The following is a 16,946-nucleotide window of genomic DNA, read 5'->3' as shown; positions in this document are numbered from 1 at the left end:
AACATAAGCAAATGTGGAAAGGTAAAATGAGTCTGGAAAATAAATGGGGCCATGCTGCAAAATAAAGCTAAGATGACTAACAAGGTTAAAAAGACAAGTCTAAAGGATTTGTGCCATAACGTGTGAAGCATTTTCAATAAAGTAGATGAATTCGCTGCAAATGTCTATAAATAGTTGCAGTTTACAGATGCATTGCAGAAGGATTACCAAGGATGTGAACTGAATATCCAGGGGTATTCATTATTTAGGAAGGACAGACAAAAAAAGGAAAGGAGGTGGGTTAGTATTATTGATAAAAGTATTTCAATGCAGTGAGAGTTAATGAGACAGACAGAATATTGGCGTGGAAATATATAGGTGGAAATGAGAAACATCAAGGGGCAAAATAGGCCCTCATGTAGTCGTAGAGATGTTAAGGAAGGCAATAAATAAGAAATGAGATATATGTAATACACAGGTAAAGTTGCTAATGTCTTCCTGGACCATAGGCTGGCCTCTTGTGAGAGAGACACCTGGTAGCAGTTTAACTTGATCGCCACACCTCAGGCGAGGGTAGAATTTGAGAAGTAGAATCCTTCAAGGTAATGTCAACTGGTGTGTGAATTGAACCCACACAGTAGTATTATAAAAATTGTGATAACAGAATGTTTGGAAAACATTGCGATTACCCAAAGCCAGCATGGGTTTGTGAAAGGCAAATCGTGCTTTAACAAATTTGGAATTTATTTTCGTAAATGTAGAATCATAAATGTCTACATTGCCGATAGAGGCTGTTCAGTTCATTCAGTTTGTACTGAACCTCCGAAGAGCATCTTATCCAGACCCCAAAGTATTGGTGAGACCTCAGCTTAGGAAGGAAGACCAGAATTGCATGTGATACTCTGAGGGAGGTTACACTTTTCATAGAGGAAGTGCAGTTCACTTGGCTGATATCAAGGTTGGCAGGACTGACCTAATGAGGAGAGATTGGTTTGACTGGGCTATATTCATCAGAGTTTAGAAGGTTGAGAGGGGATCTGATCAAAATGTGCAAAATTCTAATGACTGAGATAAGAAAACATTTCTTCACTCGGTAGTAAAACTGTGAGAAAGGTATGGACAGAAAGTGTTTAAAAATGAACCTTTAAGGTAGAGGATTAGTATACCCGTGCTGAATGATGGCATCGAGTCAAAGGTTGAATAGTTTACTCCAGCTGCTAGTTTTATATTTCAAAATGTGGCAGCAGTAAGCTGAGGATGGACCTGAATGGTAGGTCAACCTCAACCTCTAAAATTTAAATTCCCCATCCACAAAATTGTTACAGTGCGGAAGGAGGCCATTCAGCCCATCAGACCTATACCAGTGCTCTCCAAACGAGCATCTTGCTCAAGGCCATTCTTTTTGTCTTCTCTCCATAGCCTTGCACATTGTTCCTTTTTGAATACCCCAATTTGAATCTGTAAGCCATAATAATTTGCAAAACAAATTGCAACTGAAGTAGATGTGTTCTTTATTCTGAAGGAAAGAAAATACTAAACAAGTAGGAAGTTTTCATCAATTGGTCCCTCTGCTGTGTGTTGCCTTGTAATCTGTAGTGTGTAGGTCCTTAAAGGTGGAAGATTCTGGGTTTTACATGTTGACACATTTAATGCAGCAAGCAAGCAAAGGATTACATTCATAGGAAAAAAGAAGATTCCAATTCCAATATTGTGCAAACCTGTTAAACAATGAAAATTCACTAAGTACTGAAGCTCATGGGAATAGGTAATGAGGGGGTTCTAACCAATTCCAAAATATTTATTATTGTGAGAAGGCAAAGGGAGGCATTGTTGCAAAAATTAAGATGATTTTTCTTTATGCTCTGGCTCTTGTTGACCTACAGTAGCTCCCAGTGAAGGAATACCATGATATTATAATATACATCGTTATAAAATTTTATTCTTGTTTTACTCTTCCTCAGCTCTCTCACCATGTCCTCCCCTACAATCAGATATCCGAGCTTCATAACCTTGATTTTAATTGTTTACCTATTAGTGACTACCTTTGACTGCAACGGCCTAAAAACTATCAGTTGTGTCCCTCCCTGCCTACGCACACATTAACGTTTTTTTTTCCTCCCTCTGCTTCATGAGGATTCCTGAAACCTACCGCTGACCAAGTTTTTAAGTAATGTTTCTTGAATAGAAGGGCACATTTTAAAGGAGGTTGGACAAAAATTTTTAAGGAGCAATATGAAATTTGGTATATAGGTTGGGAAATCATCGATCATTTCTATGAAGAGAAGACCCATTCTATTTCTGTGCCCTTTCCTTCGCTTTTATTGTTGCTTTAGTACCTAACCCAACAACCTTTCTTTCTTCAACACTAATTATTGCAACTGGATGAGATTATTCTTTCCATGTGTACCATTACACAAATCCTGACTACCCAATCTCCATTCTTCATGCGTAATTAACCTTCATGTGATATGCTTGAGCATAAGCCCACTTCTCATTAACTGCCAACCAAACATCAAACCCCTGATTTATTGACCAGAAAGTTTATTTGCAATCAGACTAATTAATGTGGAGATGACAAGGTTGTTTGCAATATGAATATTATCTGTAAGTACATTGTGTATGTTTAAAAATACATAATATACAGGCTGTATATTATATGTAGGTTTTAAAAGTATATTTTGCCAATGAAGAGTATATCTCTTACCCCAAGCAAGAGAGAAGCAAATGAACATATGTACATAAACATCACAAAGACATCTTTCTGTTGGCTTTTCAACATGACACAAACCACAGTCTTCTCACAGGGAGTTATGTGACATTCAAACATGTGTGGCCTCAGTATATTTGGGTAGAGCATATGATGCAAAAAGAGGAAGAATCCTTCAATTAGTATTTTGGCAAGCATGTTGATAAAGCCCGTCTTCCATTCTCTGCCTTCTGATGCATACAGACTGTTGTATAAATAGTTTGCCATCGAGAGGGTGAAAATGAACACGAGTTGCAGTGTGAATAAGGTAAATGGTGACAGAGGTGAAAACTCGTTATAACACTGGTGGCGACAGCCCACCCAGGTGGAATTACACTGCAGATCGAGCAGGTCATCCTTCCAAATGGTGAATGTGTTGATGATAACCACAAGGAAACGAATGCCGAAGATTAGAGCCAAACTGTTTTTGACACGAGGTGAGGCATGGGCTCCAGTGCCACTCAGGAGAGTCAAGGTCATCTGCGTGACTGAACCCATTTGTAGTTCTATTTGGAGAAAGCAATTTTTAAAAAAAAGAACAAGTGGATTAGAATTTGTCCCTCAAGCATTCTCCTCTGTTAGTTTTTACAGACACTGAGGCCTTTCAATTCAACGTTCTTCACATAATTTAAGGTCAAGTCTGTTCATCCTATTTGTTTTGCTGAGGGAATTATCAGCTGTCCTCAATTGATCCAAAATACTTAAGGTGCTGCAAAGCTAAAATAAAATTCTCCCAGGCGTGCTGAGTCTTTGCTGTACTTCCTGTTTAAAGAGAAATGTTGGAAATGCTCAGCAGGTCAAGCAACATCTGAGGAGAGAGGAGTGATGTTGTGGTAATGAGCCGAAAGAGGTTAAGGTATTGAGGGTATTATTACAAGACTGAGAATCTTAAAGTCAAGGTATTGTTAGACTAGGAGCAGTTCGACGATGGGGATCTGAGCTTGGTAAAAGTTTGGGTACAGTTCATATAAATTTCGATCTGCTCAAGGTGATACAACATGCAGAGGTTATGAATGGCCATGTTAAATTTTAGAGAGTGGCAAGGGAGGGGAATAATGGAATAAATGCCAGGGAATGGGCTTGTATTTTAACAGGCATAGAACACAGCAGCTCTCATCTTGATGAAAAGATTTCAAGGAAATTTCTGCTCCTCCCAAACTGGATGTCAGAAAAGCAGATTGCGTGAAATGGAGGATTAAGAAAGATGGACTTGAGGTAGAGCTGGATGAGCTCAGTGTGCTTGTGGAACCTGACATTCCTTGGAAAATGTTGCTTGGAGCAACAGGCAACTGTGAAAAAGTGGATGGTTGGCAAGGATGTGAGCTGGGGAGACTGGAAGCAACAGTGTGGGAATGGGTAGAAAATCCTTTCTGAATTATAAATAGATAATTCTGGAAAATCCACTGTGGGGTTTGGAGTTGAAAGTAGGAAGTCAATGAAAACATAAAATACTGGAATAATGCAGCAGTTAATGACCTTCAGAAAATGAAATACTAAACCGTAAATGAAAGCAAAACACAAAATATCCTAGTTCTATAGCATCTAAAATAAACACATTCAGCATGCCAGCTCTATGGAAAAGAAAAACGATAGAAGTACCTGCCAGTTCCATGATTTTTCATTGAGAGTTGGACATCTTCAAGGAAAGAAATGGATCCTGAAATATTTTTCACTCAATTTTGTCAGTTACCTGGAATTGCAGCAGTTTGTTGCAGTGTTCAGCACTGAGGGTACAATTTTTTAAATATATGATGACACACCTAAATGTTTCCAAAAGCCCTTTCAATACTGTTTGAAGTGCTTCCGAATTAAAATATCCTTGCTCCTCTCATATCTTGGATCCTGCATATCTGTGTCTTTCTCCAGTGGTACACTTTGTTTAAACAAAGTCGAGGCAGTAAGTACATTTATCTGTTAAATGTTAAAATGACCTTTAAACCACAGATGATAAAAGTTTAGGAGCAAGCAGAGGAGGAGTATTGAGGTTGAAAATTCCTGGAATGGGCTGTAATTAAATTACTGCTCGGAAATCACCAACTCCTTCTATAAACTGAAATTTAAAGCAAATGCAATTGCTTGTTTGAGTCTCAAATATATCTCTATATGAGTTGATAAAATGGAAGAAGGTTTTCAATTAAATAAGTAACACTTTAGATAACTGGAAATGGAAAAGTCGCACTTGTATTTGCTGAAGTACAGCATTCTGTTTCCTGCAAAGCACTGTGCTTACGATTACAATAAATTGCAGAGTTTCGTTTTTACTTTTGATGTTCAAAGTACCAAATTTTTTTATCACACCTCATGTTTGTTTAGGCTGTGCACTTCTTATGTACTGTCCAGTATCACCAGTATTTCCAATAATCTCCCTGATATTCCTGTCAAATGAAACTCATTGCATATTGAACAAAGGGTGAGTAGACCAGATACATCTATGAACAACCCCACTTTGAAGGAATGCTGGCAATGTCTTTCCAAGTCAGGAAGTTGAGTGGATTGGAGAGGAACTTTCAAGTGGTGGTATTCCCATACATCTGTGACCTTTTGTCGGTTAATTGGTGGGTTTGGAAGATGCTGTCTATGGTGAATTTCTGTAGTGCACCTTGTGGATGGTACCCCCTACTTATTGGGTGAAGGGAGTGAATGTTCAAGGATATGATTCTAATCAAGTGAACTGCTTTGCCTAGATGGTGTCAAGCTTCTTGAGTATTGTTGGAACTGCACTCATCCCAGGCAAGTTGGTAATGTTTCAACATCCTCTTGACTTGCTTGTGTCCTGTAGATGGTGGATAGACTTTGGGGAATAAAGAGCTGAGTTACTTACTGCGGAATACATAGCTTCTGACCTGATCTAGTGTTTAAATGCAGCCAGTTTTTATAATGTCTAGTCCAGTTCAGTTTCTGGTCAACGATAACACCCAGGATGTTGATAGTGAATGAGTGTTGCTACAACTGAAGTTTGATACCATCAGGTCAAAGCAGCTCACCTGATTGTCACTCCATCTACCACCCTCTTCATTCAATCCCCTCACCACCAATGCACAGCAGCAACATGCTGTCACAAAGCTGGTCCTTTTCTTAAAAGCTGTTCCTTTTCTCAAGGATACTGTGACCTTGATTTTTTTTTCAGATGGGTTGTAAAAAGGTCTGGGCTCTGAATCGACTGGTTTGCTACAGAGATGAAAGGGTTTACCAAGACGCCTTTTTGTTTATACATAAACAGATGAGACTTTAGGCCACTGCTTTCATGTCTTAGAAGTAACCTGTATAACGAAAAGGGAGTGGTCAATCCTGGAAGCTGAAGAGGTAAAAACAATGACTGCAGATGCTGGAAACCAGATTCTGGATTAGTGGTGCTGGAAGAGCACAGCAGTTCAGGCAGCATCCGAGTAGCTTTGAACTCGACGTTTCGGGCAATTATTCCTGATGAAGGGCTTTTGCCCGAAACGTCGATTTCAAAGCTACTTGGATGCTGCCTGAACTGCTGTGCTCTTCCAGCACCACTAATCCTGGAAGCTGAATTCTTGTTTGAGTCAGTTCAGCAGTGGGCTGTGTGGTAACAAGCTGCTAGACTCTCTCTCCTTATGCCCTTCTAACTTTGACCTTATTTGATTTTTACTGTATTTAAGGGGTTTGTTTATTGGGACTGCTGCATATTTTGGAACAGCATAATTAAGTATAGTTTGGATTCTCTGAGTTCTGTGGGCATTCTATATTCTGTTCTTTATGTCTCATTCCATAATTTTGTGAATAATTTTTTGTCTGTTTTAAAACCTGGTAGTCAACCATGCCAACTTAGTCTGGATAATTTTCACTGTACACTTAGCAAACAAGTAGCAAAGTTACGGTCTGGGCTGCCTGGTTAAGAATGTTTTGAGTGGTCTGACCTAGTCCACAACAGTATTACAAGATGCATGGAAGCAATGAATTGCTTTTTTTTAACCAAGCTATTCATGTTCCAAATCGAAGGCCTCTGCCAACTTGAAGGACAAGGATGCATGGAAACGATTATACTTGCAAGACCGCCTCCAACCCACTTCCTGACTTGAAACTATATCATTACTCCTTCACTGTTGCCAAAACCTGGAACTCCTCCTTTATGGGTGTACCTCCCTCTGCATCCCATCCCCTCAAGAACTGTGGTGGTTCAAGAAAGCAGATCATAAGCACCTTCTGCAGGGCAATCACGGATGGGCAATAAATGCTGCCCCATCCAGTGATGCCTACATCCCATGAATGAAAACAAGTTTCCAGTTCTCTTTTAAGTGAATGATTACTGCTTAGTGCCGAGAATGATGTGTTAAAGTAAACAGTGTTGCACCTCTGCAAACCTTAGAACTGCAACTTCAACTTTCACTGATATGACCCTACCACTTAATGTAGAAGAGAACCAATCCAAAAGTGCTTTGAGACAACATTTGATACAAGGCTACATCAGGTGATATTAGCATAGGTGACTATGCTGGGTTCTTACTTTAAAATAAGTGACTACCTTGATTTCAAATCTATTTTCTGAGCTATAATGTTTTTATTTTTATTTGGATAAGTTGAGGTTATGAAAGGTGCTATGAAAATGAAAGTCATTCTTTCCAATGCCAGGAGTATTGAGGTGTGTCACTTTTCAGTACATTATAATCTTCACTTGCATCACAAAATCTGAATCATCAGTGGGAGGTTCACTAACATCTCCAGCTGAATGGTCATAGTGTTGTTTCTGAAAGTGCTTGGGGTTATCAGGATAATTTGATTCCTATTTAATTTGTCGATTGTTTAACTTGTGTAACCAGCCCATCAGATGGCAAAGTCCACACCTATTACCTTCATGGTAATGTTTTGGGAATCCACTAGGCCAGCCTGGGCAAACAAGCATTCCGGTTCTAATGTTTTTTTTAACTTTCAAAAATATACTTATTCATAAAAAAGTTTTTATGTATACATAGTCACAAATGTGGTCCAATTCTGTAAAGTAGCATATCAAGGACACAAGACATTCTGGTTCTAATGATATTACAGAGGGATGGTCATGTGATACAGTAGTAACATCACTACCTCCGGGCCTGAAGGTCCAAGTTCATGTCACATCTTCATATCCTAACATAATCTGGACAGGATCATCAAGAGTAATTTATAAACACATTGGAAAATGGGGCATCTGTCACACTGTACCTCATTCTGACTGGAAGCAGTGCCAATACACAAATATAAAATCTTGTGGATATACAGTGTAAAAGATCAGCCAATACTACCATGGATTGTGAATCCCATGCTGTCCATTCAAAAGAACTCAGTGTATATATAATTATAAATGTACTGTATGGGTATTTTCAATTCAGCCAATTTTAAAAAAATGTTTGCATCCCCAACATTTTAAACAAAGAATCTGACAGAGGTATGATGTAGTCAAGAGGTCTAACATTGAAATCCAGCTCCATGCCAGACTAGAGTTATACTGCGCCTGGTGTCAAACGCCAAACATAACGTGAAAGGAATACCAGCTGGATATCACATCATTTGGTTTCAGTACATTCCAGTCCATGAAGTGTAGATCTCATTGCTTCATTAAACTGTAATACTGTATCAGGTCAACATTGCCGTAAGACGGGGAGAAAGTGAGGACTGCAGATGCTGGAGATCAGAGTTGAAAAGTGTGGCACTGGAAAAGCACTGCAGGTCAGGCAGCAGCTGAGGAGCAGGAGAATTGACATTTTGGGCATTGCTGTAAAATTATTAACAGAGTTTTCAAGCCCCACATTTCCTAAGCTTGTTCCCAGCACCGTCCATGTTGGACAAGATGGTTTGGGGCCAATGCATTTGTCAGAATGGATGTAGGTTTGCTCACTGAGCTGGAAGGTTCATTTCCAGATGTTTCGTCACCCTATTAGGTAACATCTTCAGTGGGCCTGAGGTGAAGCACTGCTGATTGTTCCTGTTTACTATTTATACCTACATCCAGAACCTCAACCTGAGCTACAAATCTCCGCAAAACTCACTAGCACTTGTCAGACCCAAGAAGTGGGAAGCCAATGGGTTTTGTTAAGTACCTTGTCAAATTAAGTTTATGAATGGTCTGGGATTTTCCAATTGGACTCCAATTTCCTATCAAGCGCACTATGGGAGAAGGACTACCTGGAAAGATGGTGACACTTAAGTGACTGGTGGGAAGATCAGTTTCCAAGCAGACACACAGGCCCTCCATTCCTGCCTGGGCATTGCAGCCAAAACCTTGTACCTTGTAAAGGATTTCTGCACCAATGCTGCTAGCAGCGATCTTTAGAGCAGATAAGGCTGAGGGATTGTGCTTGAGGTGTATATGATAATAAGGAGCATGGACAGAATGTATGGGAAGCAGCTGCTCCTCTTAGTTGCAGTGTCAACCACAAAGGGTCATACTTTTCAGGTAGAGGGCAGTAAGAACCGCAACTTGGGTGCAGTAAATAAAATGCCATCTAGAAAATTCACATGTTCATGAATTCAAAATGCAGTTTTTCTTTTTCAAATTATGGGAAGATCTCAATCACAAATAAGCCACCGATTTCTGAAAAAAAAAGTAATTTATATAATGCTTCTAATTGCCACTGGATTGCTCAAAGTGCTTGATGAAGTATTTTTTGAAGTGTAGCTATTGTTGTAATGTAGGAAAGACGGCAAGTATTTTGCATCAGTAAGCTCACATAAACAGCAGTGCATTTGTGCCCAAATATCTGTTTCTGGTAATAATTATTAATATTTATTTAACATGGACCAAGACACCAGGGTAAAGTTCCCTGCTCTGCTTCAAAAGAATCATAGAATTGTAGGATCCTCACAGTGTAGAAGCAGCCATTCGACCTGTTGAGTTCACACTGACCCTCTGAAGAAAGTCCCTCCCAGACCCACGCACCCTACCCTATCCCTGTAACCTTGCATTTCCCAAGTCTAATCCAACTAACTTACACCACTCTGGACTGAAGAACCCTATTACACCTTTTAGATCCAGCTGAGATGGTTAGCTAAGCGATCTTGATCAATCATGTCAATGGGCTCAGGTGTGGCAGATGAAGTTTAATTTCAGTAATTGCAAGGTATTGCATTTTGCTAAAACAAATAGGGGTAGGACTTATACGATTAATTGCAGGGCCCATCGGTAATGTTGTAGAACAGAGAGACCTACGTGTTTAGGTACATAATTCTTTGAAATTTGCACCACAGGTGAGATTGTTAGGAAGATGTTTAGCATGCTTGCCTTCATTGCTCAGATCTTTGAGTATAGGAGTTGGGACGTCATGTTGAGGTTGCACAGGACATTGGTGAGGCCTCCCCTGGTGTACTGTGTGCAGTTCTGATCACCCTGCTGTAGGAAAGATATTAGACTAGAGAGGGTTCAGAAAAGATTTATCAGGATGTCACCAGGAATGGAGTTTTTGAGATTTGAAAATAGGCTTGATTGGCTGGGACATTTTTCAATAGAGTGGTGAAGGTTGAGGGGTGACCTTATAGAGATTTATAAAATCATGAAGGGCATAGACAAGGTGAACAGCAAGAATCTTTTCTCTAGGGTGGGTGAGATGAAAACAAGGGGCATATTTTTAAGGTGACTGGAGAAAGGTTTAAAAATGACATGAGGGGCAACTTTGTTTTACACAGACAGTAGCTTGTGCGTGGAACGAACTGCCAGGGAAAGTATGTTTGTGGGTGCATTGCTTCCACATGCCTGAACCTTTGGCTCCAGAATTGCCTCCCTAAATCTCTGTCTCTGCCTTACTCTTCATTAAGATACTTATTGAAGCATACATTTTTGACAAAGCTTTTCGTTCTGATACCTTATTCCGTGGTTTGGCATCTGAAATGTTTACATTACTGATAGTGTTTCTTGTTTACGTAGCTTGGGAAGGTTGGCTATGTTAAATGTGCAATATAAATGCAAGTCATTGTTGTTTAAGACACACATGCGGTCTGCACAGTAAGGAAGATTTTGACAGCCAGAAGTAGAAGAGCATTCAGATCTCACAGAATCGGAAAGCTGGACAAGATTGCAGAGATAGCGTGGAGTGATTACAGAACAAGGATAAAACATCAAATGAAAGCAAATACTGTGGATGCTGGAAATCTAAAACAAATATAGGGACTGCTGGAAAAATTCAGCAGGCCTGGCAACAGAGAGAAACAGACTTAATGTTTAGAAACACATATGACATAGAGTCATAGAGATGTACAGCATGGAAACAGACCCTTCAGTCCAACCTTTCCATGTCGACCAGATATCCCAACCCAATCTATTCCCACCTGCCAGCATCCGGCCCATATCCCTCCAAACCCTTCCTATTCATATACCCATCCAAATGCCTCTTAAATGTTGCAATTGTACCTGTCTCCACCACATCCTCTGGCAGCTCATTCCATACATATACCACCCTCTGCGTGAAAAAGTTGCCCCTTAGGTCTCTTTTATATCTTTCCCCTCTCACCCTAAATCTATGCCCTCTAGTTCTGGAGTCCCCCACCCCAGGGAAAAGACTTTGCCTATTTACCCTATCTATGCCCCTCATAATTTTGTAAGCCTCTATAAGGTCACCCCTCAGCCTCCGACACTCCAGGGAAAACAGCCCCAGCCTGTTCAGCCTCTCCCTGTAGCTCACATCCTCCAACCCTCGCAACATCCTTGTAAGTCTTTTCTGAACCCTTTCAAGTTTCACAACATCTTTCCGATAGGAAGGAGACCAGAATTGCACACAATATTCCAACAGTGGCCTAACCAAGGTCCGACATGTTCAGAATTGGAAATGAAAGTATCAAAATTAATGTACTATTTTGCTATGTCTGAAAGGTTTCATGCAGAAGATTAAAAGAAGGCAATTTTTTCTTGTAAAGTGGATATTATGTCTAGATTTTAGAAATATTGCGGTTGAGAATGAATTATAGAGGTCAATGAGAACAAGTGAATAAGAGGTGTCAATACTTGCTGTGACCACTGGATGGTGCCAATGTTCACCTTCCATTCAATTTCCAGATCAGAATTAACTCAAGAGACCAATTAATTATTTTGTAAATCCTCCACTGAAACAGTTAATTTCCTGAATTCTGACCTCTCAATGCTGCATTGGTATGCAGGGGAATATTTTGTCACCGCATCACTACATCATTCTGTTTGTCTGACCTACATGAATCCATTGCTCAGGCTATGGATTTCTCTGTTCATTTGGTCGCTGACTAATTTTGATGGTGAATGGATTTTGTGTTGTTTTTATATATTGTGCACGGGCAGTGTCGGATGTAGCACAAATTCTGCCATCTAGTGGGCTGGGAAGCACAGTCAGGCTCTAGCTGGGAACAGTGACACACAGAAACCGAGCCCTCAACAGTAGTGAGTGAGACTCCCAGCTGCTAAAAGGCAGCCCCTGGCCAGACACAATCTTTTATGGGGTTGCTTTGGCTTCTTTCTTTCCTTCATTCTTCTCTCTTTGGGAATGAGGTAAGACAGTTGGTGAATATCTGCAGCGCTGAAGTGGGTGTGCCTTTCACTGTATCTGTGGTTTGTTGTTTTGTGTGTATACAGTTAAATAGCAAGGGCAAAGAACTGTCTGCCAGGTTATTGCTCAAGAACCAAGGCATCCAAGGAGAGAGGGTGAAGGGGTAGTTCCCCTTTGTGATTCTCTGCATCCCCCTGGTGCTGACCAATCTCTGTGTGTTTTTGTTTCTTTTGTGGGTTGCAAATTTGGAAACATTTAGCGACAGCTCTTGACAGCCTGAGTCACAGATCTACGTAGCTTCTGTCGACCAGATGCAATGATACATCTGCACCGACACATCCACGCGTGGAATCATGTTTATCTCCTTAACGCTTCTCCATTCTTTCCTCAAAATTAACATCTATTCCTGAGTCGAAATCTGTCCCCCTTCTACTGGGCGTTGGAACAGTTTTTTTTAAAAAAATCAGAAATATGGGATAAGAACGGAAAATTTTGCAAACGCGCAGAAATGTCTTGGGGAAAAAATAATGACGGTTAAGTAGGTGACATTCTCTCTATTTGGAAGGTTAGCAGCTTATCTTCCTTCAGTTTTTGAAAGGTTGAAGCAACTGCTATGTATGGCCAGATTTTATTTTGTTCTTGTTTAAGGGGCTGTTTTTGCATTAACATAGTGTTATGAAAATTGGGAACCAGGCCAGCTATTCCCTCGATTACTTGCAGGGTACCTGGTACTCAGTATTGGATGTTTAGGATGGAGAAAGGCATTGTAAAATGCCAGAGCATAGCAAGCTATTTACAGAGTGCAGGTAAATGGGATTCGTGTAGTTTGGTGTTTTAGTGGTTACTATAGACATGGTGGGCTGAAGGGCCAGTTTCTAAGCTGTATGACTTTATTTATATATGGGGAAGTGAACCAAAAACAAGCGGTGGAACAGAGAGGAACTGCAGGCTTCCATTTGACCCCCCCACCCCTTGGCTTTCTTGTCTCTACCACAGCTCCTTCTAGACTAAATATTTCACAGCTGCAGGTAGCCTCTATTTCTCAGGCCAAACTATTCGACTACAGCTTGCATCACTCACCATCCTTTATGCCCACACCCCAATGGAGGTGGAATCCCAGATGGTTCTTTGTCTGGCTTGGCACAGAACTTGCTTTGGTCCCTGGGAATAACAGCGCAGCATTGCACAAAGTGCTTTGCATAATGCAATACCAGAATATTGCCTGCATAAAACATGAAACTTCTAATGGACTGCAATCATGCTGTATGATATAAATAATAAATGGTCTAATGTATTTGAATGAATTCCTATGAAAGTTCCACTTGCCTGTTTCTTTATTCCCAAGTTTCTGCCTAAAGTAAAGTTCTATTGATCAGACAGGGAGCAAGTAAGCTGGGATTCACTTTAATTGAATGTATGAGGAACAGCCAAACAATCTGCTTTTTAGTGATTCCATTTGAGTAATAAGAGTCAAAAAGTATGGCTTTGGAAAAGCATAGCAGGTCAGGCAGCATCCAAGGAGCAGGAGAGTCGACATTTCGGGTATCACATTCCTGATGAAGGGCTTCTGCCCGAAACGTCGATTCTCCTACTCCTTGGATGCTGCCTGACCTGCTATGCTTTTCCAGCACCATCCTCTCGACTCAAAGCTGAGAGAGATAGATATTTAATTAATAAGGGAATTGAGGGAAATGTGGAAAATTCAGGAAAGTGGAGTGAATTAACAGATTACCCACAATCTCATTGAATGGCAGAACAGACTCGATGGGCCGAATGGCCCATTTTTACTCTTATGTTCTTATGAGTGTGGTGAAGGAATAATTATATGAAAAGAAGTGATGATAGTGCCAGGAATGATAACAGGGCAATAATTGAAACAAAAGATGGGTTCAGAAATAGTATAAATGGCTATGGAATATCCAACTGAAAATGGGAGCAGGGTTTAAAATGTAAACTTATTTAACTGGATGTTTACAATTTGTTTATGACCATTGCCTCCAGCAGGTGGGGTATTGCATGTACATGTGTGAAATTGGAGTGTGACTCTTAAACCCTTGGAATGGTGGATCCAGTAGTTGTGGCTAGTGTAGGGCACAGGTAGGAATAGGCGATATTTCTAATTAACCTATCATAGGTTAATTATTATTGTCTATCTTCAGAGCAGGTGGGACATTAACCCAGGTCTCCTAATTTACAGATATGAAAATTGCTACTGCACTTGGGGTGGCATGGTGGCTCAGTCGTTAGCATTGCTACCGCACAGCATGAGGGTCCCAGGTTCGATTCCAGCCTTGGGTGACTGTCTGTGTGGAGTTTGCATTTTCTCCCTGTGTCTATGTGGGTTTCATCCGGGTGCTCCAGTTTCCTCCCACAGTCCAAAGATGTGAAGGTCAGGTGAATTGGCTATGCTAAATTGCCCATAGTGTTAGATGCAGTAGTCAGACGGAAATGGGTCTGGGTGAGTTACTCTTTGGAAGGTCGGTGTGGACTTGTTGGGCTGAAGGGCCTGTTTCCACACTGTAGGGAATCTAATCATGACAACAGGAACCCTCAGGTAACACTAGGAAAGAGGTTCTGCTTATATGGTGCACTCGAGCACCAAATTGAAGCACAGAAGCTCAAGTTTAATAATCTCGTATTTGAACTATGTGACAATTGACACAGGGCACACTAGATTGGAGAGTGGATGCATGTCTCAATGTGGAAGAGGTGATTTCTAGTTTGTGGGTACTGGCATCAGTAACAGAGAATGTGGGAATTGTACTTTTGGGATGGTCTACACTTGGACAGTAGTGATTATAATGAGATCAGCCAAGTGAACCTTATAGAATATGAGTTCCCTAACTGGGACTGTTAATCTGGCCCAATCAGGGAGCCTTGCTGACAGATATAAACAGGAGTGTCAAAGGTTTTGTTCACTCTGAGAGCTGGCTCTGAGGGAGCCAGACCAGTGTCAAGGACTCTCCATGAGTAAATAAAGGAAGACTTAATGACAGGATACCTGCTTCTGTGGAGTTATTTCATAAACAATCCTGGGATTAGTGTTGTAGCAAACTATATAAAAAGGGAAATAGAGAGGACATTCAACTTCACATTGAAGGTGAGAGATCAAGCTTAGGTAGATGTAACAAATTAGGGGATAGAGTTGAAACAGGGAAGCACTTCAGTAACTTGGGGAATGAATGTTAGACGATGGCAGGAAGGAACAGAGATAAAAAAAAAACTAATAGTATGCCAAAAGTGAAGACTAGATGTTATATAGGTGACAAAAAAAAAACAAAAGCTCTGTATCTTAATGCACATTACATTCATGACAAAATAAACAAATTTACAGTGCATAATTAAACAAATAAGTATGATCTCATAGCTGTTAAGGAAACAAGGCTGCATGATGACAAGGACTGTGTGACTATACTATGGCTTTAAGAGATGTATTTTGTCCTGGTTTTTCTTGTGAAGAAAAGTTGAGATAGAGGTTGTGAGTGGTCTGCTCAAAGCCACTAACGTAAACAGTTTGTAAGGCTTTGGGTTTTTTAAAAAGTTGGAACAATAGAAGCAGACTGAATGGGTGGGGTGAAGCTCCTACAGAACCAGAATTTTTAGTTTTAGCTTTCTGAAGTTGCTGGATGTGGAAGCTCTTTTATTTTATTTCAAAAATATTCTTTATTCATAAAATAATTTGATGGTCTGTACAGTTGGTCATGCCATACATATGTAAATATTTGCATACACAGATCAGAATTTATCATTTGTATATACAGGTCTGTACGTTTATCAATCATATGTCCATATATTTAGCTGAGGCATCAGCAGAGCCCAAAAGACTGCATGGGCCCCCTGTTTTTCTTAGGCAGGCAGATGTTACATGGTGGTCTTTCCCCACTGCGCCTTGGCAGCAGCTGACCCAAGCTTCAGCGCGTTCCTCAACACTTAGTCCTGGACCTTGGAATGTGCCAGTCTGCAACACTCAGTCGGGGTCAACTCCTTCAGCTGGAAGATCAACAGGTTTCGGACTGCCCAGAGAGCATCCTTCACCGAGTTGATGATCCTCCAGGCACAGTTGATGTTCGTCTCGGTGGGTGTCCCAGGGAACAGACCGTAGAGCACGGAGTCCCACTTCACGGCGCTGCTCGGGACGAACCTCGACAAATAGCTCTTATTCCTTTCACTGATCCGCTAAAAGCAGGGGTTCTCTTCCTGCTACTAGAATTGCATGTGAGACAATCTATTTTACTGAATTTACCTTTTGTCAAGGGCATGTTTAGGGAATATTACTATATTGGAGCAGTTAATATATATTACTTTGTTAAGCATTTTGATAGAGTTACAGCTGAACCAATTATTTTCTTTTATATTTATTTTGTATGTATTTTAATTGTAGTATAAAAATAATGTGTTTTGCTTAAAGTTGAGTAGTTTAACCAACTGAATTGCATCTGGAATGCAAAGCCTTATACTTAGAACATAGAACATAGAACATAGAACAATACAGTACTGAACAGGCCCTTCGGCCCACGATGTTGTGCCGAACATTTGTCCTAGCTTAAGCACCCATCCATGTACCTATCCAATTGCCGCTTAAAGGTTGCCAATGACTCTGCCACTCCCACAGGCAGCGCATTCCATGCCCTCACCACTCTCTGGGTAAAGAACCTACCCCTGACATCCCCCCTATACCTTCCACCCTTCACCTTAAATTTATGTCCCCTTACCTTTAAAATAAGAACAAGTTAAAGTATAGGCAATCTTCTTAATATATCTTGAAGGGGTTTCGTCTG

At 40.5% G+C, this 16,946-nt stretch overlaps 2 protein-coding genes across 3 annotated transcripts in view; one reads left to right on the top strand and one right to left on the bottom strand.

The window, feature by feature from the left end:
- Nucleotides 1-2,550: 2,550 nt before the first annotated feature.
- LOC140494408 (gap junction beta-5 protein-like) lies at nt 2,551-4,561 on the bottom strand. 2 transcript variants are annotated; one of them, XM_072593593.1, is made up of 2 exons: nt 4,416-4,561; nt 2,551-3,231 (listed from the first exon to the last, which is right to left on the bottom strand). In XM_072593593.1, the coding sequence occupies exon 2, from the start codon at nt 3,221-3,223 to the stop codon at nt 2,645-2,647; it is 579 nt and encodes a 192-aa protein (XP_072449694.1). In that variant the 5' UTR covers nt 3,224-3,231; nt 4,416-4,561; the 3' UTR covers nt 2,551-2,644. The 2 variants fall into 2 exon arrangements, with proteins under 2 accessions (XP_072449694.1, XP_072449693.1); XM_072593592.1 differs by lacking the exon at nt 4,416-4,561 and adding an exon at nt 4,325-4,402.
- Nucleotides 4,562-12,045: 7,484 nt separating this feature from the next.
- Nucleotides 12,046-16,946, top strand: part of apc2 (APC regulator of WNT signaling pathway 2) — a 206,721-nt gene continuing 201,820 nt past the window's right edge. Inside the window, exon 1 of the mRNA XM_072594240.1 lies at nt 12,046-12,170. Within this exon, the coding sequence (XP_072450341.1) occupies nt 12,117-12,170 (54 nt within the window). The 5' untranslated portion in view covers nt 12,046-12,116. The remainder of the gene's footprint in view (nt 12,171-16,946) is intronic.

This window comes from Chiloscyllium punctatum, chromosome 24, assembly GCF_047496795.1.
Source record: "Chiloscyllium punctatum isolate Juve2018m chromosome 24, sChiPun1.3, whole genome shotgun sequence".
Classification (NCBI taxonomy): domain Eukaryota; kingdom Metazoa; phylum Chordata; class Chondrichthyes; order Orectolobiformes; family Hemiscylliidae; genus Chiloscyllium; species Chiloscyllium punctatum.
This window is presented reverse-complemented; position numbering and strand designations above follow the sequence as displayed.